The 24,294-nt window shown below is 37.7% G+C and overlaps 2 protein-coding genes, 1 non-coding gene and 1 pseudogene across 3 annotated transcripts; 3 read left to right on the forward strand and 1 right to left on the reverse strand.

The window, feature by feature from the left end:
* The first annotated feature begins 1,817 nt into the window (after positions 1–1,817).
* On the forward strand, positions 1,818–9,011 carry LOC110044300 (gamma-aminobutyric acid receptor subunit beta-1-like). Its single transcript, XM_089282507.1, has 9 exons — positions 1,818–1,929; positions 2,709–2,785; positions 3,164–3,231; positions 5,193–5,410; positions 6,000–6,082; positions 6,389–6,529; positions 7,120–7,334; positions 7,526–7,678; positions 8,615–9,011. Exons 1-9 carry the CDS (start codon positions 1,856–1,858, stop codon positions 8,822–8,824), a joined length of 1,239 nt encoding a protein of 412 aa, XP_089138633.1. The 5' UTR covers positions 1,818–1,855; the 3' UTR covers positions 8,825–9,011.
* A 232-nt stretch (positions 9,012–9,243) lies between these two features.
* Trnat-ggu (transfer RNA threonine (anticodon GGU)) lies at positions 9,244–9,316 on the forward strand. Its single transcript has one exon. It is a non-coding gene; the product is annotated as a tRNA-Thr (tRNA).
* Positions 9,317–15,213: 5,897 nt separating this feature from the next.
* LOC149116813 (uncharacterized) lies at positions 15,214–16,229 on the forward strand (annotated as a pseudogene).
* Positions 16,230–18,498: 2,269 nt separating this feature from the next.
* Positions 18,499–22,009, reverse strand: LOC110044295 (uncharacterized). Its single transcript, XM_020749830.2, has 2 exons — positions 21,602–22,009; positions 18,499–19,190 (listed from the first exon to the last, which is right to left on the reverse strand). Exons 1-2 carry the CDS (start codon positions 21,921–21,923, stop codon positions 18,862–18,864), a joined length of 651 nt encoding a protein of 216 aa, XP_020605489.1. The 5' UTR covers positions 21,924–22,009; the 3' UTR covers positions 18,499–18,861.
* Positions 22,010–24,294: the final 2,285 nt, after the last annotated feature.

A 24,294-nucleotide genomic window follows, 5' to 3' on the forward strand; every position in this document is an offset into this window, starting at 1 on the left:
CTCATGGGCACGTACGCCCGACTACGGCGGCGGCGACGACGTCGCGCAACATGGCGGCCATACTCCAGCTATTAATTTGACCGAGAAATGTAGACCTTGGTTTACAGCATACATCTTTGGTATTGGACATCCATGTTATGATCAATTGACACTTGTTAAAGTCTTATTAGCCCATTAAGGTTATTTCGGGCAGCCATGTACTCTTTATTTTAACTGATTTTTGTTGATATAAGTAATTTCTATGTACAATAAAGTTGTTGTTGCAAGGTATCCACTGACCAGTATCATTTGACCACTTTGTGGGGCTCAAGTTTTGAGCTCATGGTGATCACGCGTTGTTTTTAAGTTGACCGCTGACCAAGTACTGGTTTTTCGATTGGATCGCTGGCGCAAGCCAGGTTTACTTACTGTAATCAGGGCCGGGTTGTTCGGAAGCCAGTGAACGATAACCCAGGACTAAAAGTTAACCAAAATATAATTTCTCTTGCATGAAAATGTTTTTCACTGTTTATGTTTTGTGTAGTTTGAGATTATTCAAACTTAGAAGGCCAAACTATAAATAGAAAACCTCACCCCACAGTTTCAAAGACTAAAATCAAAATTCCTGCTTATCCTGGGTTGGCTTAATCGGGCTTTGAACAACCCGCCCCAGGAGCTCCGCTTTTAGGCTTGGCTAAATCTATATATTCGTTATAATCCATCAAATATTTTCGCTCGCGCGCGATTGCTCTAAACACGTCACGTGACTGAATATTTCTCAGCTAAAACGGGAATATCCGAGTGATATTCCCAAATTTTCAAAACCGCGCGTGTTGCGAAAAATGTTTGAAGGATAATAAACACAATAGCCTCCATTTTGCGCGAAAATATGCTCGGGCATTCGTCCTTGGACATTATCTGTTCCTCAAAGCTCGCAGTTTTCCTTGAGCTACGCCCTGGGAAAACTGTTCGCTTCTCGGAACAGATAATGTCCGCGGACATATTTCCGCCCGAAATGGAGGCTATTGTTTACATAATAGGGCTATTTTCTCTAGAACTTCATAGATGGTCTATCAATGTATTCGGCGCCTGCAACTGGTTGGAAGTTTAGAGCCAATACCAGTGGTGTTACTTGTTTGTTCTATAGAGGAAATAGACTAATGCTCTCAGTAACTTGCCGACCTAATTAAGTCGATGGAAATTCTCATTCTATTGTCTTTTCTGGCGAAAACATCTGCCGTTTAAGTGAAAAGCCAGTTGATAAAGAAAACTACTTTGGTAAGACTTATTATCCCCAACTGAACTGAAAAACTATAAACAATTATTTGCGTTTTCGTTTTTAAGCTTTGTGCTTGTTTTCGTTTGATAACCCTAGCGTGCCGTATTCCCCAAAACACTTTCTATAGGCACGCATTGTCCACGACAGATATTCCTTACTTTTTCTAAAGTATTCCCTACCTTAAAAGAAACAGATAAGCCTGGATATTAAAAACATCTAAATTATTCGTGAGCCTAAAGTGAGAAATTATATTCGTAAAATTTATCTTTTCAATAAGCATCTTAACACAAGGTAAAAAAAAACATTGTTATTAACTTTTTTAGAGTGAGTATTAAAAGAAATGTGGTAAATTGCCTCTGTTTGTCTATCGGAGAAACTTCTCGGAAGAATATTTTCACTGACTGATGTAATTCCCATAAATGTATTTTCTTGCTCTATATTGATAATTGTCATTGTCGATAGCCACATACATTAGAGGGTAACTGAATTTCTTTTAGACATATTTACAAATGATTAATATTTCATCGCAAAGTTAAAGAGGGGTCATCACACAGAATATCTAAGTTTTTTTTTTTCAAAAAAGTCGGAGGTGCAGACATGATGTGGCGTGTCACCCTTCACTTAGTCTTTGTTTTTGTGTTTTCGAAAGTAATCGACTCACTCCAAGGAAGGTATTGCTTTTATTCCTTTATTCTTATGTCTTAGTGCCACATTTCAGCCTTGTAAGATTTTCATAGACCATTGTTGTCACTTTCCCTCTGCCTCGTTTTTCAAGACTGATGAATTGGAACAAAATCAAGCTGTGGGTTTGAAAATCAGGGACGATATTACCTCGAACAGTTAATCGAAGACAAATGTTGTGAAGAACTCTTCGTGAGGCAAATATTTTAAAGGTATCTAAAAAGAAATATGCAAAATCTGTTTTAACCCAGCCATTGAGTCGGTTCTCATTTAAATTCAAACGAGACCACCATCAGGAAATAATAAGGACGATATGTTCTTTGATTTATTTTTGGATGAATATTCAAACTGTGCAATTTTCCACCATGACTATTACCAATTGAAGAGCAAGGGAAAATGAAACAGACTGAATCACGAAAAATGATGGGTTGAAAACAAAGGAAATGTGTTTTTGGCGCAGTAAAAACAATGGAAACGTGCTGGCGTCACACTCTTGAGTGGCGTTAGTGTAAAAACAAAAGAAATGTTGTGGTGCGCAGTCAAAACAATAAAAATGGTACGTTGGCATTGGTGGTATTTGTGGGCAAAAACACTACAGTTGTGGTGGCGGAGGAGTGAACACAATAGAGATGTGGTTGTGTGGTGGTGGTGGCTCTGACAGTGGAGGTAGACGTGGTCGAAAACGATACATTTACTGAGTCCGAGAAACAATGATTGCTCATACAAGCAAGTTTAAGGATAACGAGAGTCTCTTTTCATACTTTCTCAGAGGCAAAGTTGACCATCCTCTGGAAATTCTACTTGATCAAGAAAAGTATGACTTTAGGATAAGACCAAATTACGACGGTGAGCCAATAAATATTCCATACATCATTGGTTTTTGTTGTTTCGCAACATTAGATATTGCAATGTTGATTCAGCAGGTAATAAAAGGGACGTCATTTTCTAATACTGTAACTACAGGTCCCAGGCCCCAGCTGGAATCAATGGTATGTAGTTGAAAAAAAACAAAACTGAAGAGTTAAGAACAAATAGTTTTGATTTAAAAGTCTGTTTGCTCTTAGCTCTTGGATTATGGTGCAAAATGCAAGCCAAAACACGGCGTGAGACACTGCCAGACTTCACAGGAGAAATCTCTTGTCTTTTCCACTGAATTTCTTGAAGACATCACGTGAAAATCCCATTGTGGGTTTTTTCAATCTGTTGTCTTTTCTCTATTTCCAGGGGGGCCTGTTGTTGTCACAGTTGGTTTTTACTTGTTGTCTATCAACTCCATCAATGTAGTTGATATGGTTAGTATATACTTCATGATCATTATTGTTCAATTTTGTTTTTTACAGTGAAAAACTGGGTCTCTATGAAATTATCACATTCGTATTTTTCGCCGCCGGCGCAATGTGGCGACATATCAGGGACTGTTTTACAACGTCACCGGCGCAAATTTAGACTTCAGTTAGAGATCCGGAGCTAAAACAATGGAGAAAATGGCCGGTTGCTGTCGAAGAAAGGTTGCATTTTGTAGGTTTAATATGCAACATGGTTAGTTTTAGCATATGGCTTTTACAGAGGTCAATAAATAGATTTTGTCATGCTTGCCTCTGTAGTCCGTCTATAAATTGGGGATATTTTACTCCAAAATGTGACCATTTCAGACATAAGTTAATATGGGAAGTGGCTTTTTATTAGCACAAAGGCAAGAATTTTCTCGATCTTATAACGCGCAGTGTCTCTTTTAGCATACGGCTTTGATACTAGCAAAAATTTTCATCATATTTTGACCGTTGGAAGTTTTGGTTTTGACTGAACTTCAGCTCTTTCGGTGTCTTAAGGTGAATTCTCTTTGTTGAATCCCATGAGAGGAAAACTGTCTATCATTGTACTCTTGGTTCTTGCCTCGACAAAGTGTGGCGTACTATTATTATTATTATAATTATTATTATTATTATTAATATAAATGATAATATTTTTTAATAATTACTAATAATAATGTCTTTATTCATTCGATACAGTACATATCAAACGTTACATGAATTTTAAAAAGGATTAAAATAAGGCACTTACAGTAAGAATTTCTCATATTGCTAAATTGTATTTAAAACTAAGCCTACTTATTTTTATTAACTATTTAAATCTTGATGTTATAAAGTATACATAAAAATATTAACTACTTATTAACCGAAAGTGAGGTCTTTACGGGAAAATCCCAAACCGAAATTTGGCGCCTTTTTTTGGCCAGTTACGTTGTTTTGACTAAAGGAGCCGGACCCACCTGAACTGTTGTCCCACGTTGGGATTTACTTTGAACCTGCAACCGTTCGATTGACAGCAGTTGAAATCTCTAAAGAGACAAGAGTATTCCAAAACCTACCTCTGAAAACAAACAGTACACTTAGACATGCAAAGTATCATTTGCGGGACGAATAATCACTGTCAGGCTCCGTCCACACTACGCCGGAGAAATTTGAAACGGAGCTTTGTTTCTCCGGTTAGGCCTACCATCCACACTAATCCGAAAACGGAGCTTTTAGAAAACGCTCTCGAAACCGGAGGAAATTGAAAAGGAGCTTTACGTTTTAGTGTGGGCGAAAAACATTTTGAAAACGGAGCTTTTCGAAAACAAAGATGTCACCATGTTTTCAATCGAATTTGAAGCTTTAAAGTCTGTTTCTACGTTTAGCAATAATTCCACCTCGTCGTCCGACCACTAAAAGTTGTTGTTTATGTTGTTTCCCTCGGATCTGTTCTTTGTTCAGCTGGACATTTTTCTTTGACTTCCGTTCAAACAGATTTAAAATATGGAGAGAACAACAAGTGGTGGAGCCATGTGGGTTCAACTAGTACCTTGATATACGCATGCTCACGGTTCTGTCGCCTGTGGTTATGGCGTTTTCAAATTTCTTCGGCGTGGTGTGGAGGCAAAACATTTTATCAGTTTTCTAGTATGTATGAAGTGAAACCTCCGTTTTCAAATTCCTCAGCGTAGTGTAGACGGGGTCTAAGTGCATGTCGCATTGCGCGTGGGCGCTTACCCTCCGTAAAGCGTCTCCGTTTTCCCAAGTGATTTGGCGTTGCATCACGGGTATGACAACTGCCTTGTTTATTACAAATGCGTGATTTAATTGTGGCATAACATATCATGACAACAAAAAGAGTATCAAAAATTAACGGTGTAAACTGGCCCAAAGATAGTGCGGAGACGGTAAATGTATTTCTTGTTTCTTTCTTTCTTGTTCGTTTTCAACACTTTGCACAGGATTTCACGTTTGATGTTTTCTTAAGGCAACAATGGATCGACAAAAGACTGGATCATGGAACCAATCAGACGTTATACCTCAGCAATCATGTGAATGACCTTATTTGGATACCTGACTCGTATTTTGTGAACGCCAAAAATGGTGAAATGCATGATGTCACAAGCAGCAATGTGATGATCATGTTGGCTCCGGGGGGATTGGTTAAGTACAATGCACGGTACGTACGGAGATAACGTAGAGGAAAGCATTCATTAGGGACTAATTGGTCAAGTACATGCATGGGAGAGATTGACAAACCCAGATTATTAGGAATTTCTACAAAAACTCTCATGTAGTCTTTAATTACCATTAACTTTCCGTTTCCCTTCAACAAACTTTGTAAACATTCAATAAAGAGACGTCCTCATTGTGACGGATGTTTACAAGTGGTGGCCGACCAAATTGATTTTGATCGATAATCCCGCCTCTCCCAAAGGCATTACGTTCATAATGCAAAGCTCACTATGACCGAGTTGAGTCTTCATTTTCGTTTTACTTTCCCTTAAAACACCTTCGTACAAAAACAATTCGTTGCTAAGTAAGTTCTGTTCACCGTATTTACTCAAAATAGCGCCTTTTCGCTCGCTAAAATCGCGGACTTTTTGATGTGACGCTACTTCGAGAACGTGGCTTGATCAGGGGTAGAGCTTGTTAAAAACAGGTAACATTAAGAAACATTTTAGAACGTTATCTTTTAACCCAAAATGATAATAACGGGAACCAAACCTGCGTTAAAATGGTCTCTTTCTCTCTTTTTGGTATTCCAGGATCACTATCAAAGCTTATTGTCCCATGAATCTACAAGATTTTCCAATGGACGTACAAAGATGTCCTATCACCATAGAAAGTTGTGAGTGTTCTGTTTTTTGGTTTTTGTTTGATTTCACCCGTCCGGATTGGGCTGAATCTCATTTATGTTTGTAGATAAGTTCTGGATGGAATTTCATTTAGCACTAAAATGGTGAGACTAATTCAAATAATGAATTGGTATTAAGCCGACAGTTGATTCAGAGCCAACTTTCTGCTTGTAAATGTGAACAATCAACAGAAAAAAAAAAGTTTTCTTTTTTATACCAGAACTCAAAAAGCCTTATCAGCGATATTATTTTAATCTTTGCTAACGGACCTCGGTCTCATGATGTAATTATGTTCATAGATGGGTACAGTGATACGCACATCACTTTTCGATGGGAAACTTCAAGTGGAATGGACTTTGTACCCAATACCCTGCAAATGCATCCTCAGTATATTCTTACTGATATGGAACTGTCCCAGTCCTTCACGGCTTATGTTGCAGGTACGTTACCGGATACACTTAACAGAAAATCCGAAATATATTCTTCAAACTGTAGGTTAGCCCTAGTTTTTGGCGTTTTGGTGTAAATCTGTTCTAACAACGTAATATTAAAGCCTCACTAGAAGTAAAGCACATGTATGCACTTTGTTCTGTTCTTTAAAATGAAATTAAAGTTCGTATTGGCGCGCTTAAGAATCGAAAGGCTCTTAAAACTACTAATACAACTAAAAGTAAAAACATAAATAATATCAAAAAAAGGTTGCAAAATGGCTTTCTTTCTTGTAAAAAAGCTCGATCAAAATGGATCAGTTCTGATTTGGGTTATAATTTCAGGGAACAAGTCAGAGCGAGGGTGTGTCTGAACTTGGGAGAATATTCGATATGATCAGCCATCTGATGATCATATCTGACAAATTAGCAGGATGTGTTTTTATCACAATTAAAGCCAGATAGCGGAAGAAAACGACTCTTGATCGTGGTCTTCTGACAAGGCCGTGACTTTTCTTTTGTTATGTTTTTGGTTCTCCATCATCTAAATCGTTCTTAACTGTTATGGAGTTATCTTGATTTTGAATTCATGTTTTTTTTAGCCAACTGGACAGGAGTAACGGCAACGTTTGTCTTTGAAAGAATCTACAGTTATTTTATCTATCATGTGTATGCACCGTCCGTGATTGTGGTCATCTTGTCGTGGGTTGGTTTTGTACTCCCACGTGACACACCACCAGCACGCGTGACACTTGCTGTCACTGCAGTTTTGACGATTGTTACTATCCTCACTATGCTGAACAGTTCTATTGCAAAGGTAGGGAGGGTGGGAGGGTAGACAGAGTTTAAAGCAGAGCCGTACTAATTTGTTCGCAAATAACTTAGTTGTGAGCTATCCTTGTGGTTCAAGTTCACTAAACTTGCATAAGACATACAACAAATGCCTCATCAGACTCTAATTTTTAATACTGAAACACTGTCGTTCTAATAGTTCTTTTTGGTTTGCAGGTGAATTACGTCAAAAAGATTGACGTGTACCTCATTTGCTGTTTCTTATTTGTCTTTGCATCCTTGGTTGAGTATTCAATAATCTTACTTGTGTTATCACAAGTGAAAAAAATGCGGAAGAGGCTGGACGCGAATGAGAAGTTGTACGGCAGTGTAAGTCAACTTGCAGTCAGACGACTATTTTTAAGGTTAAGGTTAAGTAGTTAAACGATTCTTCTACACAATTTCGCCAAGCAATGGATTGTTAAGATAATCCGAAAAGAAATAGAGAGCAGCATAGTTACTCGTTACTATTATTTACCACAGTAGCCCACCATAGAAATTTCCTGCTTCGTGTTATTTATTTTGATTCCCATTATAACTATTTTAATTTGCTTTGTTGGTAGCATTGCTGTTGGTAGTATCGTCGCAGTTTTACTCTTTCTGTGCTCACCATTTTACTCCCCAATTCTGGACATTTGTTCTCATCTCTCGCCAAAAATTTCCATGATACCTCGAACCTTTCTGGGTTTCCCATGAAGATTCGAGTTATCGGAAGTCAAAATATCCTTTGAACTCGAGGCTTGTTTAACTTCCCTGCTGCATATTATTCCTTCAGTTGGTGAGCCAGAACCAGAGTAAAATGTTAAAAAAGAAACACGAAACCCTGCAGGAGAATATATTTTTGTTCATCGTGTCAACTGTTCAGCCCCGGCCAAACGATCGCAATCGTTCAATGCAACATATCCCAAAGTTGGCTACCCTGTTTCGACGTGTTGCGAAATGTTGAGTCGACGTGGCTAAAATTTGACCATTTTCAAACTTGAGCCAACAACACCCAACATGTCGCAACATGTCCCAGCAGGGTGGCCAAACTCGCGCAACATGTTACTCCCAACAATGTTGCGATCGTTTGGTCGGGTCTTTATGCACCGATGTCTAAAACGTGTCTTCCTATCAAAAACAATTTCTAGCCATACACAAAGCATGGAAATCAAAAACAATTCCTGTAAACCATGTAATTCATATCACATTATATTCGCCCGTGCATTTCATGAGTTGGCTCACAGGGTCCTTTATTGTTCTATTAAATTATTATTCTTTACACAGGTAGAGGACAGTCCTGACAGCGACACGCATTCAAGCAGTCTCTTAACCCACAGCCGTAAGCGACTCAGGACCGCCATGTTCCTCATAAAAACTCGCATCTATACGGTTTCGTTTGTTTCTGCTCTGGATGATTATTCGCTTTATGTGTTTCCGGCTGGTTTTGCGCTTTTCAATGTTGTTTACTGGCTTGATACTTTTAAATGGATCTAATGCAGTTGCAGTCAGCAACTCTCTTCTAATTTCCTTTCTTTTAACGACTTCCAGCTCAAATCCAATGTATAATGAAACTTGCAGACTTATGAATACATGATCATCGCGGTTATACACTGTCACAACTTAGTAAGCAGCTGTGAAATTAAAGCCTGAAAAAAATGCAGGCCTGAAAGGGATTCGAACCCATGACCTCTGCGATACCGCTGCAGTGCCTACCAACTGAGCTATCAAGCCAACTGGGAGCTGGTCACTTTGTGAGTTCGTTGTATATACGATCAATCATGTCTTCATATCTTTCTTCGCAGTTCAAATGTATGATCTTTCATATATTTTTCATATATTCACTTGTATTCTTTGTATTCTTCGCCATCTACGCCGGGTATATTACGAACTCGCAAAGTGACCAGCTCCCATTTGGCTTGATAGCTCAGTTGGTAGAGCACTGCACCGGTATCGCAGAGGTCATGGGTTCGAATCCCATTTAGGCCTGAATTTTTTTTACAGGCTTTAATTTCACAACTGCTTAAGCTGTGTGTATAGCTGCGATGATCAGTCATGTCTTCATACTTTCCACTTGTAACCTGTCGTGGAGAGATTATGATCTATTGCTGACGCATAAAACGAAAAAGGTTAATACGCGTGGGTAATAATTGTGATACTGTGTAAATGTAGAGAGATTTTTCGCAAACTAAGAAAATGTGAAATCAAAAATAGCTTAAAATCTGTCTTACAGATTTTTATTTTACTTTGCATGAATGTTAAATCAGAGCCAATTTCTTATTCCTGAAATTTTGGGGTGAGGTCATACGGGTAGATTTTGAGAAAAACGTAATTTAACCTACAAGTACCCAGTCTCTCCTTAGGTACTCGGTCGTTCATTTTGGCCATTTGTTGACGTTTAATTGTTCCATAGAATGGTAAAAGACTTAAGTAAACAGTAAATAGAGAAAGGAAAAACATCGTGGAACATTTTTCAAAAGAGTTAGAAGTTGGGCTGTTATAATCCATCAAAACTGTAGTAAGCTAAAGTACTCGCGAAAACAGACGATTTGCATGATGGCGTCATTTCACTACAACTAACAGAATCCTTCAGTTTTTCTGTTTGTTATGAAGGGCAATTGTTATTTAAACCCCACTGGGGCTTCAAAATTTAAATAATAAGAAAAAAAAGAAACGAATTCTGGTAGTTGTAGTTAAACAACGCTATCGTGCAAATCTGCTATTAGTACGAATAATGTCCTTTATTAAGAGTACTTAGAGCAGTGAACTCTATGTTGAATAGTAAATTAATTGTTTGTTTGTATCTCGTAAGCAGTGTAAAATAAATAAAAAATAAACAAATAAAAATGCAGTTTAACAACCAACAGAGAACAAGATGCAGCAAAACATATATACACTAGTGTAGCCCAAGGATACGAAATTGCTGCGGATAGTTTGGTCTATTTTGGGATGTCTATGAACTATCTCAGTAAACGTTTTGAGAATAGAAAACAAGTTCCTTCTCTTAAAGAGTTCATAGACATCCCAAAATTTAAACCAAAAACCTGTGCACATAGAGTGACAAACAAAGAATTGTTTGATAAAGCCAGAAGAAAAGACCAAACTTTCCGCCTAAATTACAATGCAAGTTATGAAATATTTATTATTCAGTTTCTCCAAATGGTTGAAGAAACTTAGTTTGAGTACTTGAAGGCCCGTACGATTTTAAATACTTGTCTTTTGTCACCTCAGCTACTGCACACACGAATGGACTAAAATTTCAGTCCACATTACGATGCAAGATCTAAAATATTTACGATTCAAGTTCTCAAAATGCATGTAGAATTTAAGTGCAAATGTGTGCAAGCCGGTTCAATATTCAAGCTACAAAGATGATTGTTTACACGCACAAGATGATTCGCACAGAACTATCCCACTCCACACTATGGTTTATAATTCAAACTGATGACCACATTACAGCCCTTTAATTTCATTCATTTCGAAACTAACTAAACAATCAACTAATAAACGATATATAGAAAAAATAAAAATTTCGCTGATTTTTGTCTCCGAGCCTCCAAAAGAATTATTTGTCAATGGATTAACGGAAAAAATAGGACTTAAAACAAAAAGTTTCCTTGACAACTTGATTGTCCTAAGAATGTCCCAGGAGAGGTGATGAACAAAAAAATTGATTTAAAACTGGTCAAATTATAATATATTCAGGATAGCAAATAGGTCTCACTTTGCCAAGCAACTATTTTCATTGCTTGTTTATGTGATAACTTTTACTGCACAGAAAGTTCGTCTTACAGTTAGAAAAGATCGAAAATACTTACAAGAGATTGAATCATACTCGGGCCATCCAACATGACGTCTGACACCTATTTTTTTGTCGCTGTGATGTTGGTCTCGTTGTTTACGAGTTGAAATCTCTCCTGTACAGAAGCGATTGCTGACGGTTTATGTGACACACGTCATTATTGTTTGGTAAAATACTGATAAACAAGAACAGAAATTTCCACGCAATGAAGACTCCCCGAGCTCGCAAGAGTCGTAGCAAGCATGGACGAAAACTAGGCAAAATCACCTTGGATATCGAGAGAAGTATTTGTGATAGTTTTGGAAAAGAACTCAAAGAAATTCCTGGACACTTTATGTACAATGAAGAAAACGACGCCATACAACAAGTTTTAAAGTTGCCAGATATTTCGGTGAACGACGGCTCTGAACACAATGACGAAGGCAAACGTGGTTTAAGTTTGCCACCTATCAGTGGGGAAGACAAAGGCTCTAATGAATATATAAAACATTACGGCGGCCAAACAAAACTGCCTAAAATTAACACCGACCAACGAAATAATTCTGTTGTGAACTCCCGTTGGCTAGAAAAGCATGATGTATCCACAATCAGTTGGAAAAAGGCTTTGGACGTGTTGGACGATAAAGCTCGAGATTGTGGATCAAAACAACAGAAAAGGCCGAGAAAGGAATCTGTTAAGAAATACTAAAAGTTCCCGACATGAAAATTCTAAGGAAAAAGTTTACTACAGTTAATTAAAACACATTGTAAACGAACAAACGGAACTAATGCTTGGTTCACATAAATTTCGATAAATCTGGAAGAGAGGCTCATTTGTAAAATTTTGAAGAAATAGAAAATATGTATCGTATTTCTATCGAGTTTTAGAGCGCAGTGGCTGAAGGTCGTCGACATAATGGCAACGTTTTCTGGTTCCTCTAATGTTTCGCGGAAGATTAAATTCTGATTAAATTCTGAAAAACACTAAAGCAAGGAAACTGACCGTTATGCGGCTTAACAACGTCAAAATGGCTCAATGAACCGATGAGCGCACGTGGACAACTGTAAGTTTCAAACATAGGCATGCAAGGCGTGCAAGAGTTATTATTTTGTGTGAAGTGGTGGAGATAGAACCATTCATGGCACAGTAATGATTTGGTTAATTTGACAAGTTGTTTTGGTTGCGATGTTACAACGGTCATGGTAAGATAACTAAATAGTAAGCCATAAAATGTTTGACTGAACAAACTACAGTAATCTGACACGTCTCCAGATTAATGTAGATGCCATCTTATTTTCTAACAGGCAATTTGATTCGTTCTTTGATACAACCCGCACTGTGATTGGTGTGACACGCGCACATGCATAACTCCCTCACCCACCGATCACATAACCCTTCCAACCCCAAGAGGAATTTTTGCTCAAAAATACTCAAGTTAATTTAGAGACCTTTTCGCATTTTAGACGAGTCGTAAGTTTACCTTTTTACATAACACAACACAACACAACACAACTTCACCGAAAATAGAAAGAGAAAAAAAACCTCTGACATGTTGAAAGTCTGATCTAATTAAATTACACTTTAACTTGGTGCCACGCAGTCTTCAAAGAACATTTGAACAGTTTTTTTTTTCATACTTTTTACCTTTAAAAATATCGGACTGAAATGAACGTCATCAAATAAAACTATTAAACTGCTACTGCAGAGACGTAAAAACCGTCCAGAAACGAAAGCTTCTTTTTTGTTTAATATCCTGGAAACAATAGCCGATAACTTGTCGGCTCTAATTGAATTTACTCCCATATAATAACAACAATAATAATAATAATAATAATAATAATAATAATAATAATAATAATAATGGCATTTCGGGCAGTATATCCACAGGGTGGCTCTTCGCCTGCCCGATGCTAACTAAATTTACAATTAAAAAGATATCTAAGAATATAAAATACAAAAGTAATAAAGTGTATTATCGTTTGTCTCACGATGTATCCGCGGTTATTGCTAATCTCTACATGGAGATATTTGAAGAACAAGCAATAGAGTCCGCACCTTGCAAGCCTAAGATCTGGAAACGCTACGTAGATGATACTTTCACCATCCTGGATCGGGATAGAGTTGACGTCTTCCTGCAACACCTGAACAGTCAACAACCATCAATCCGTTTCACCATGGAGATCGAGAACAACAGCAAGATCGCCTTTCTCGACACGGCAGTTTACAAAGAACCTGATGGCCGCCTTACCACCAGTGTCTACAGGAAACCAACACATACTGATCAGTACCTAGCGTATGATTCACACCACCCTCAGTCAGTAAAGCGCGGTATTGTGAAGTGTCTGTACGACCGGGCTAAACGTCTCGTCACCAAACCATCAGTAATCGCTGGAGAGAAGAAACATCTGTCATCTGTACTTGTTTCTAACGGATATCCCTCCTCTTTTGTACAGAAGATCACAAAGGCACGAACAACCCCAAGAAGAGAGCCTGTCGCGGAATTTAAATCCACCGCCGTTTTACCTTATGTCCAAGGAGTTTCGGAGTCTCTCCGCCGCTGCCTAGAACAACAAGGCATTCGCACCGTCTTTAAGTCCGACACGACACTTCGGTCACACTTAGTGCGACCAAAGGACACCGTCAACCCGGCTAAACAAGATGGTGTTGTCTACAGGATTCCCTGTGAGTGCGGCAAAGTCTACATCGGGGAAACAGGGAGATCTATGCAGGAGAGGATCAGAGAACACGACAGGGATATACGACTCGCCCGAACCCAGACCTCCGCCGTTTCTGAACACACCCACGAGACCGGCCACTATCCTATCTGGAATGAGGTCAAGTTTATTGATCGAGATCCTCACTGGTACACACGTACGGTCAAGGAAGCTATTCACATAAGACTTCACCCTAACAACATCAACAGGGATAGTGGAATTGAAATTCCTGAAGCATGGATACCCACGATCAAGAAACACAACAACAGGAGAACGGTACAACAGCGGACCACTGAGGGAACAGCTACTCGCCGGAACAATGGAACAATAGGAGGATCGAAATGCACCAATCACAGCCGACCTTTGTGATATAAATGATACCGTGCAATCAGTCGACCTTATCGCCTGAAGAAGACTAGCAGTAAGCAGTCGAAACGTCGCGATCTACATCTCAAGTGACTACTTCGTGAGACAAACGGTAATGCACTTTATTATTGCATCTACCACGATGAATAACAACAACCTTTTCCTCGACAAAAAACAAAAGTGTTAAGTTACCATTTGTTACTAAAGATAGCAAACATCTCGTGAGAAAGAGTGGTGATGATTCGTCCGCTCTAATTGAATTTACTCCCTTGTGAAAAACAAGAGTGTCAAAATTACACATTGTAACTAAAAAACAAAAATATCTCGTTATATTTGCATGCAACAAGAACAAAACAATCGTTACCCGCACTATTGTAAACGTTAGAACTGTTTCAAATCTAAAGTCTCGTCCCGTCTAAAACATGTCCTAAAAACTAGACGCGACGATTCGTGACCTCTAATTGAATTTACTCCTTGTGAAAAACAAAAGTATCAAGTTACCTTTGTAACTAAAAATAAAAATATCTCGTTGCATTTGCATACTACTAACTCACGAACTGTTTCAAACCTCAAGGCACATCTCCTTCATTTAACTAAAATCCTCAGCCTGACCCACAGAAAATGTCGAAGGAAACCCAATATATGAATACTTCCTCCTCTTTTATAGAAGAAGTCCAGTTTTATTTTCGTTATTTATGAATGATCTACCGCAATATTTTAAACAGAACAAATCTCCAGGTGTGATGTTAGGGAATCGCTCTATAAACTGCTTAATGTATGCAGATGATTTATTAGTAATCAGTCCTTCTCTGGAAGGGCTGCAACAATCGCTATGATGTAATTCATCAACACGCTCAGCAATGGAAGCTCAAAGTCAACACTAAAAAGTCGAACATAATCATATTTAGTGGTAACGGGCAAAACAAAAACAATACAAATTTCAAATACAATAATGAAACTTTACAAATTGTCGATAAACAAACATATTTAGGTGTAGAAATGACTTCATCCGGTCGCTAGACCTATGCAAGAGAAATTCTCAGCAAAAAAGCCACAAAAGTTCTCTCGATAATAAAAAGATCCTTTTCTAACTCAGATTCAGCAACTATTGCGATTAAGAACAAACTTTTCGATGCCCTTGTTAAACCCGTGTTACTTTATTCATTTGAAATTTGGGGACCAGAACTATTGTCATACAGAACACATTTTGATAAAAGCACAATTGAACAAGTCCACATTAAGTTCTGTAAACAAACACTAAACATCCCATGGTATACAGAAAATATTGCCTGCAGGGCAGAGCTATGGAGGTACCCTTTAAGCATTGATATGAAAGCCTCAATCTTTAGCTATTGGCAAAGATTGAAGCATTCTTGCAGCAACGTTTTGTTACGTGAAACATTTCAATATGCAACAACTTCTACACCTTTCTTTGATGTTACAATTAATGAAGAGATCACTAGGGGGTATCAAGTAACAGAATCAACAGAGCCAGTAACACAGCAACACATCAAGAACGGTCGATTAAAAATAAACAAAAATCTTAGAAATCAGTATTCACAAAACTGGCTTGAGACTAAGAACGGTTCATCAACAACTTCAAGGGAAAAATTTACACACAAGGAAGTTTAAAAGAGTTATCAATTTGAAAATTACCTGAAAATGGTTACAAACTCAGCACACAGAATTAGCCTGACAAGGCTTAGGTTAGGATGTCACGCATTACGAATACAAACTGGAAAATATGAAAATAAAGGAGCATCAATCCCAGTAGAGGAAAGAACATGCTTAGTATGCAAAGAAAATTGCGTAGAACACGAACAGCATTTCTTGATGTATTGCCAGGGGTATGCTACCATGAGAGTTCAGCTCCATTCTCACATTTCAAACAAAGATGCACTTTACTCAAATCTGAGCGATAACGAGAGAACTAAATACTTACTTAGAGCTGACAATAGAGTTACATAAAAAATAATAGGTAAATATATCAACTTAATGTTTAAAAAAAGAAAAGAGATTCTCAACTTACAAATGAAATGAGCATTATAATTTTTATTCAACTTTATTTGAATTATAAAAGAATCAAGTGAATGTTATTTCTTATTGTACTAGTTAATGTTAAACCTTTATTGTAAACAGACCAATACCTCCCTTTGGAGAGTAAGGCGCAATAAAGATATACTATACTATACTATAGTATACTATACTATACTATACAATACTATACTATACTATACTATACTATACTATACTATACTATACTATACTATACTATACTATACTATACTATACTATACTATACTATACTATACTATACTATACTATACTCACTCACTCACTCACTCACTCACTCACTCACTCACCCATTGACCCGTCCATAACATACCCGACGCGCTGACTGAGGTATTTTTTTTCCAAAAAAATAACGCAAAAAGCAATTCAATCTGCACGATTTTGCTAGAGCGTAGAGTTTAATACCACGGTGAGAAATGATTGGAAATCGCTCTCTGAAGGGGAATTTAATTTAATTAGTCAGGGTTTTACTAAAACAATAAGATTATTCGCTGTCGATTTCTATGAGGCGATAGCTGATGAGGCCCAAGGCTCTCTAGCCCAAGCTCATAATCTAATATATTGTTAAATAGAAACACGATTTTTTAACCAATCAGCGTGCATATTTACTTTCAGCTGTTCTAAAGGATCCTGGAAATAGGCCTGAGAGTTAAAAGCGCTCAGGTATCGCAGTCTGTGACACTTAACCCAGCGCAGGTTCTATTAATGAAACTATTGCCTTTCTATTAACGTCTTGCTTTCTATTGACATCTTTGATTACTAGTGTCACATTTTGAACAGCAAATATTGCATAAGCATTCCTTTAAACTCGTGCAGTTTAGTCCTTTCAAAACGTTCCACAATCCTTGTTTATCGATCACTTCTGTTGAGACTGTTGAGACTGTTGAAGAGTCTTGAAGGCAAAATTTTTGAGAGCCCCGAATGTCGTTTAACCCCGGGCGTTTAACTAAGTCCCCAATTTCTTGGAGGATTGACAACATTTTGTCCTACATGTAGAAAGTGACCGAGTGAATGATAAATAGAACACGGTAACCAAATCTTGTTTACATAATAACCGAAATGTATGATTTGGAATCATCGAACATGTATGATTTATTTTCATGGCAAGTATTGCATCAACATTTAGGTAAAGAGGTCTATTTCGGGTCGAGATATTTTGCGCTCAAGGGGAAGGGAGCAGTTTGGACACCCGTGGAAAAAGGAATTTCCACTCACGGTGAACTCGGTCTACTCGCGTACAAAAATTTAAAAAAAACACAAAAAACAAACAAAAAAAGGCGAGTAATACATGAAATGGGCTCGGCCCTGGGCCGTCCCGGTTAATTACTCCATTCGCCCTTGTTGAACAAGTTGAATAAGAGATTATTACAACAAACTTGGGCACTTTTTAAAAATCATCTCATATCCAATGCGGGCATATAAATTCTAAACTAACCAAGACTCAGTGAACCAATTAGATGGTTAGAAATGCATTTACCATTTCATAAGCATGGCTATCTATGATGTGGCTATGATATGGTCACATAGCTGATGTGGGCCGAGTTTGAATGAGCTTGAATATGTGGGAGGCTTGGTGGCCTCATGGTTTGAGCGCTCGACTGCAGAGTGAACGGTCCGAGTTGGAGCCCTGGTGGGAGAAATTATGTTGGCTTCTTGGGCAACACACTTTACTCTCAGTGCCTCAGTCTGTCCACCCAAGTGCATGAATGGATACTAGTACCAGTAAAATTTATTGCTGGGGAGGGGGGGGGGGGGGGCAACCATGCAATGGGCTAACATCCTACTAACATACTTTTCATGTTTTCTCACTGAAGAAAGTTTGAATTTGAGCTCAAACATTGCATTTTTGGTTTGGACATTTCAAATGAAATTTCATAACCTTAGAGTAACATTTGCTTAGTTGTATGCATCTGACCAGGTACTATTTTTCATGGTATAAATGTTTTTCACTGCTTCTATTTTGTGTAGTTTGAGATTTTTCAAACTCAAAACAAAAGCACAGACAATGTAAACAGAAAACTTCACCAAAAAATTACAAAACTGAAATCAAAATTCTCACTAATATGGGGTTAGCTTAATCAGGCTTTGATCAACCCAGCCCTGCACTACTGAAACTAATCACAAGAGCTTTCTTGTGCAATTTGGAATCATTGAAACCACTTGTACTTTCTTGAAAGACTACAAAATGGCACTTACTGCATGATCCATACAATTTTGAAAAATTTGCAACGATAGGTACTGTACTCATAATTTATTACAAACTGCACTAAGAATCATGTTATGAACAAATTCAAACATTTAATGTAATTAACTCGATGGCAAAGTTTGGAATGGCAAAATTGTTTACAAAATTTACGGCTGGAGTTTGAATATAAATACACAATAATAATCGCAGTATCAGCCAAGATTGTATTGATGTATTAATGTTTCATCTGCCATACAGAGCACTTAGAAAACAATTTTGACTAGATACAGTTCTATTCAATATATCTAAAAGTGGAAAAATTCCACTGGGGGCATCAGCCCTACACCAGGAGTGTGGCTGTACATAAGCTAAGAGTATAAACAAAGAACTCAATTTTACTACTCAACTTTTTTACTAAAGTTCATCATGTTTTGGGCCACTGAACTCGTCAAAGGAAATAACCCCATCCTTGTCTTTGTCTTCATGCTCAAATATTTCAGATAAAATAGTTTCATGGTTAGATTCATCCTCATTTGGGAATCCTTGCTGTTCCTTCAAATACTCTTTGACTTCTTCTATACTTAGTTCATTGTTTTTATCTTTGTCGATCATGCCAAACACATTTGGTGCAGATTGTGAACCATCGTCTTCATCCTCTCCAGCTCTAATTTCCATTAGCTCAACATCAAACAAAAGATTGGCTCCTGGAGGGATAACATCACCAGCTCCCCGATCTCCGTAACCTGAACACAGTTTGAAAGTAAAGCAATTATTAACATCTACTGTTAGGAGTGCCAGCAATAATTTGAAAGAAAAGTATTTTAAGCTAAGGAGAAAGTTTGAACCCTGAATCAGATCATCAGAGTCTCATCAAATGAGAATCAAACTGGCAGTCTCCTCTAATCACTCACAAAAACTGTATGAGTGACAAAAACAAGTGAAAGGTGAAAAGCAAAACAGAAACAAAAACAAACAAAAAAAGATTGCATAATGAGTTGCTTGTTAAAGCATTTGACAAGAAAGATTAAAAGTAATGTCAATCAACATTTCAATGTTACAAACATCATTCTCAGATTGAGGTCGTTCATGTCAATGTTACGTAAGAGTTGAGTTTGAGATGCTTTGCATTCCAGTATGGGTGAAGTATGTAAGTGTACTAATCATCAGCAAATAACTTCGTGCAAATCGAGTCAGACTGTACCTTAACTGATGGTTTTAGTTCTTTCATGAAAAACATTTCATACATTAAGCAGTTGAGTTTATTCCACCACTTTTTTTAGGATGGAGAAATTATCTGAAATAGATGGTTTTTCAACTCTGTGTTGTAATTTCATGTGCTTTCCAATCAAAGATCTTGAGCTGGTGTGTTTATTAATGTGTTGTTCAAGGTATTGATTTGTAAAACCAACATAGTCTACTTTGCATAATAAACAACACATTGTTTGTTAATTTTCTTCGCTTTTGGTTCGCGGGTTTTGATGATGTTGACGACTTTCTTGATCATGAAAGCTGGTTGTAAAGCAACACTGAAATTTGATCCACGACTTTGTAGTAGTCTCCTTGAGTTGTCCACAGCTAAAGTTCTGGTTAATGAAAGGATTGGAAAACACGATCTTGGGAGTGGAAACATTGTTTGCGAGTGCATCGCTCTGTACATTGTCCATAACGATTTTGGTAATGAATAGGTTGATAGTGGCTTTGATCAACTTTGGCGGGTACCAAAGGTTTGAGGACGTTAAGGTTGCTCCAAACCTTCCTGGGGCTACTGTTGGCAAATTTCTTTTTTTTTTTTTTCAACAAAATTAAAGTTCATTATTTTAAGGTAACATTTTTCAAAAAGTGAAAATAAAATATTAAAACACATGCGAGTTTTTAGGAAAAAGAGGTTTTTTTTTTTATAAAAGTCAAAACTGTCAAGGTGTCATGAACCCCAAAAGACATGGACTCCTCAGCAACCTTTTCATGGCAAACTGCTCAATCCAGAGATTCTGTATTGAATACTTTCAATTTTAGATTTCATGTCCGTCAAGAGTGCCTCCTTTTAGTCATGCTTTGGCAATTTCTCCTCAGTTTCTTTTTGTTTTGTTGCACATCGCTTTCTTTCTGTTTTGCCCATTATTGTTGACCACCAGCCTCATACGTGTGCGCCTAAAATGTGCCTGTCACACTATCGCTTTCCTGGAAAGCTCCAGTTTGCATACTTTGAACACCAGGGGCTCTGTTATTTCATCGGCTGGTGGCTTTTTGAGTTGACATATCCCTCTGAGAAGGTGTGACATGTTTATTATTCAGTTGGTCATTTTGGTGTTAACGGCTTCTGCCGCCTTAGGAATTAAGCAATCACAAAAACAGAATATAATTTTATCGAATAATTTCTACATTTCATAACCTTTGATATCTAGTTTGTAGGAGTTTCCTTGAAAACAGCATGTGTACGAATTTTTTTCACCCACGAAGGTTCGGAGTAACCTTAACTTCAAGTCCTCACATTCATAAATAAAGTGTGTCCAATTAGACCACAGCCTGTAGGCCCTGCTCCAACATAGCTTTAGTAGGCCTTTGTAAAAAAATGACAACAATAAAACAAAACAAAAAATTAGAAGGAAAATAACCCTCAACTAGCCTGTCCAATAATTCTTGTTAATTACCACTTGTTTATGCAGAAGTTGAATTACTAGGATATCTCAATGCAAATTCTGAAGAACAGTGTTCAAATTTTCAATGAAATTAATGGTTCAAGTAGTTTTCGGCGTTAGTAACATTTTCTGGTGAATAAAGGCAACAGACTCTTCATTTAGGTCGTATAACAAAACACTAGATGACTGTGAAGAAACAGTGAGCTTTGTTTCCCCGAGGCCTAAAAGTGACCAAAAGTTAACTAAAAGAACTCGTTGTTTTACCAGCCAATAATAGTTCTCTGTTTGATGAATTAATCGCTAAGCTTGTAGGCGACCTTCTGTGGCTTCAAAAGTGAAAGGGAATGTTTTGTTCCCTCTTCAATGAAGTCTTTGGCCACTGGGCTGCAATCAGTTGGAAAGGTGCAAGAAATAGGCAAGGGTAGTGAGTCAATGGGTTCCAACAATCTCGCTAGCAACTCCTACGCGTTCCGACACTCAGCAACTAAGAAGCTAACAAGAAACAAATGAGTCCTTACCCAGGTGTGCTGGAACCCTAAGTTTTCTTTTCTCTCCAACACACATGTCCTTGAGTCCTTGCTCCCAACCTTGGATTACCATACCTTTTCCCATTGTAAAATCAAAAGTATGCCCGCGATTGTGACTGGAATCGAACACCGAGCCATCCCTTTCGAGACGTCCTGTGTAATGCATCGCAAGGAAATCCCCGTCCTTCGATTTTCGCTGGCATTTTTCTTCTGGTGGTTTATATTCGACCTTGATCGTTACTTTCTCTTCTTCACCATTGCTCACGTTGAAAATGATAGCAAAAACCATGAAAACTTCTAACCAACGATCCATGATCAACGAGAGACAAAGACAGTATGCAAACGTGTCCCGTAAATAATTGACGGTCTACATTCTCGTGCCCAGGTCATCCTCGGGGTCTTTCAAGGAGGTTTTTCACATGCAAAAACAAATAAATAATAAATAAATAAAAACATAAACAACCATAAACAAAAAATAAACAGAAAATAACAAAAAAACAACAACAAAATTTATAGCAGGAAAAATGGGCAGCTGAAATAGTCTACCGAGTCATCCTCATTAAGTTTAAATTGTTCTTTTTTGAAAAGCTGCTGGTCAAGATAGGTCAAGATAGATTGTTTTAACTGTCACGCAATAAAAAAAAAAAGATTGTTAACCAGTCAGTGGAAGTCAAGAAATTGTGATGTTATAAAACATAAATAAAGAAGACATTTCTCCAAGTTTAGTCTGTACGTTTTCCCAAACTTCAGATATTCGTCGAAATGTTTCGCAGAAATTTACAGAGCCCACCATGGAAACGTCATGGTACAACAATATGGTAGTAATGGCGGCCGGAAAAAAAGTGTAAACATCTAAAACTTACTTTGGCTATCTAGACGACACCTGATTATCTGCATTGAACAAACAAGCATTTATATAAGCAGTTTTCCTAATGTTCTAACTTCTAAAAATCATTACATAAGTATTTATTTTTCGACAAACGCGAACGTAACTCTGTGTCACGCACCGGCATAACTCTGAAATTTAAAATGCGCTGCCGGGTTTCCAAACGAAGCACAGTATTGAGTTGTAAAACTCTAAACAGATATAAATTTATGAGGATAAACACTTTGGTGGCTCCATAGTTTATGATGACGTCACGTGAAAACGATCTATTGTTTCCGTATCTTCTTCCATTTTTCCCCGACGGGGAAGAAGAGGGAGTGACTCGGACCGTCTGAGGACCACGCTAAACTTTCAAGAGGGTTTCTTTAGCTAGATAAGCGTTTATTTCGGTTGTCAAAATTACAATGGGCGACAAAAGTGTGGAAACATATTGCTATTCTGGAGTACTTGACACGAATTTTACCCCACAACTCCACAATTTTAACCCCTCCCCCCAAACAATGTTGGATTTCCTGACCTTGAAAAGGGGGAGGGAAGGTGAGGGGATCTCAATTGAATTGGAATAATGGAATATTTCAGTTTGCACTCAATTCAGCTAACACAATGACGTAACTATCTTCCCTCGCGCCATCATTACTAGTTTTCGTACTTGTATACATCAGTGATGCAAATACCGCAATCTAATCATTTTCCAGCCTCGTACAGTTTTTAAGATGAAGATAAGCACTCACCCTCTCATGCGAATTTTAAATAGATGGCATTTTTCGGTTGCTAACTGCAGTAACACACAGTAAGTCATCAAGCGGGCACAGAGGGTTCAAGATTGTGGAAAAAATACCTAGCTTTTAATATGTTGTGTGACCTTTTTGCAAGGATAATTTTTTTGTTTTGATAATTCAGCTGAATGGAGTGCAACAGTGGTCTGAAATTATACGAGGACGCGAACTTGAATTGAAATGACTAGACGATTTCAAATCAAAATTGCACGACACAGATGTCAATTGCCACTTTATTACATCGATCCTGAATTAAATACAGGGTTTTGGCCAGTATACCAATAATCCAGTAGAGGGTTCGTTAAAAAGCGGAACAGGAAAAGCTTTACGTCTCATTTTGTATGCAAAATAGAAAAAAGATCAAATTTAGAGCAAAAAGAATTGCGATTTGTGAATAAATCACGCTGCTGAAAGCAAATCAGATCACAAGGATCATCTTTGATTTCAAAACAAATGTAAGAGCTACGACGCACTTGTAAAGTTTGGAGAGCGACTCTTACGCTTCTTTCATGCCCCTCACTTCCCGCGGACATAAAAACTCGATAAAGCACGCTAAAGCGGAGTAACAAACAAACAAACAGTGCAGTTCAACCACTTTTTCGGCTCAAACTTACTGGAAATAGAGGAAGAAAAATGGAGAACACGAAATAACAGAAACAATTCCAAAATTCTACATCTGTTAATCAATACAGCACTTATTAGAACGACATAATCAGTATTTAGTAGTGATTTCAAGATCCCTACAAAAAAGTACTGGGGGATCATTTCGAGTTCAGGTTAAAAAAAAACAAACAACAAACACAAAAGCAAAAAAGAAACCAGGGATCATTAGGGGTCAGAATCATTACAGAAAAGGTCAGAATAGGAGCTAGAAAAAAAAAAAGAATCGCTTTTTTCTTACTCCCGTGAGATCAACAGGAAATCAAACGAACTCGTTTTGATCGAATGATTCGGTCCTTTTCTTCAATAACATGTAGTAAAATAACAAAGAAAAGTGAGACAAAAACCACGGAAAACTCATG

Source organism: Orbicella faveolata, unplaced genomic scaffold (assembly GCF_042242905.1).
Source record: "Orbicella faveolata isolate gen_17 unplaced genomic scaffold, um_ofav_v1 contig_12, whole genome shotgun sequence".
NCBI classification, from domain to species: Eukaryota; Metazoa; Cnidaria; class Anthozoa; order Scleractinia; family Merulinidae; genus Orbicella; species Orbicella faveolata.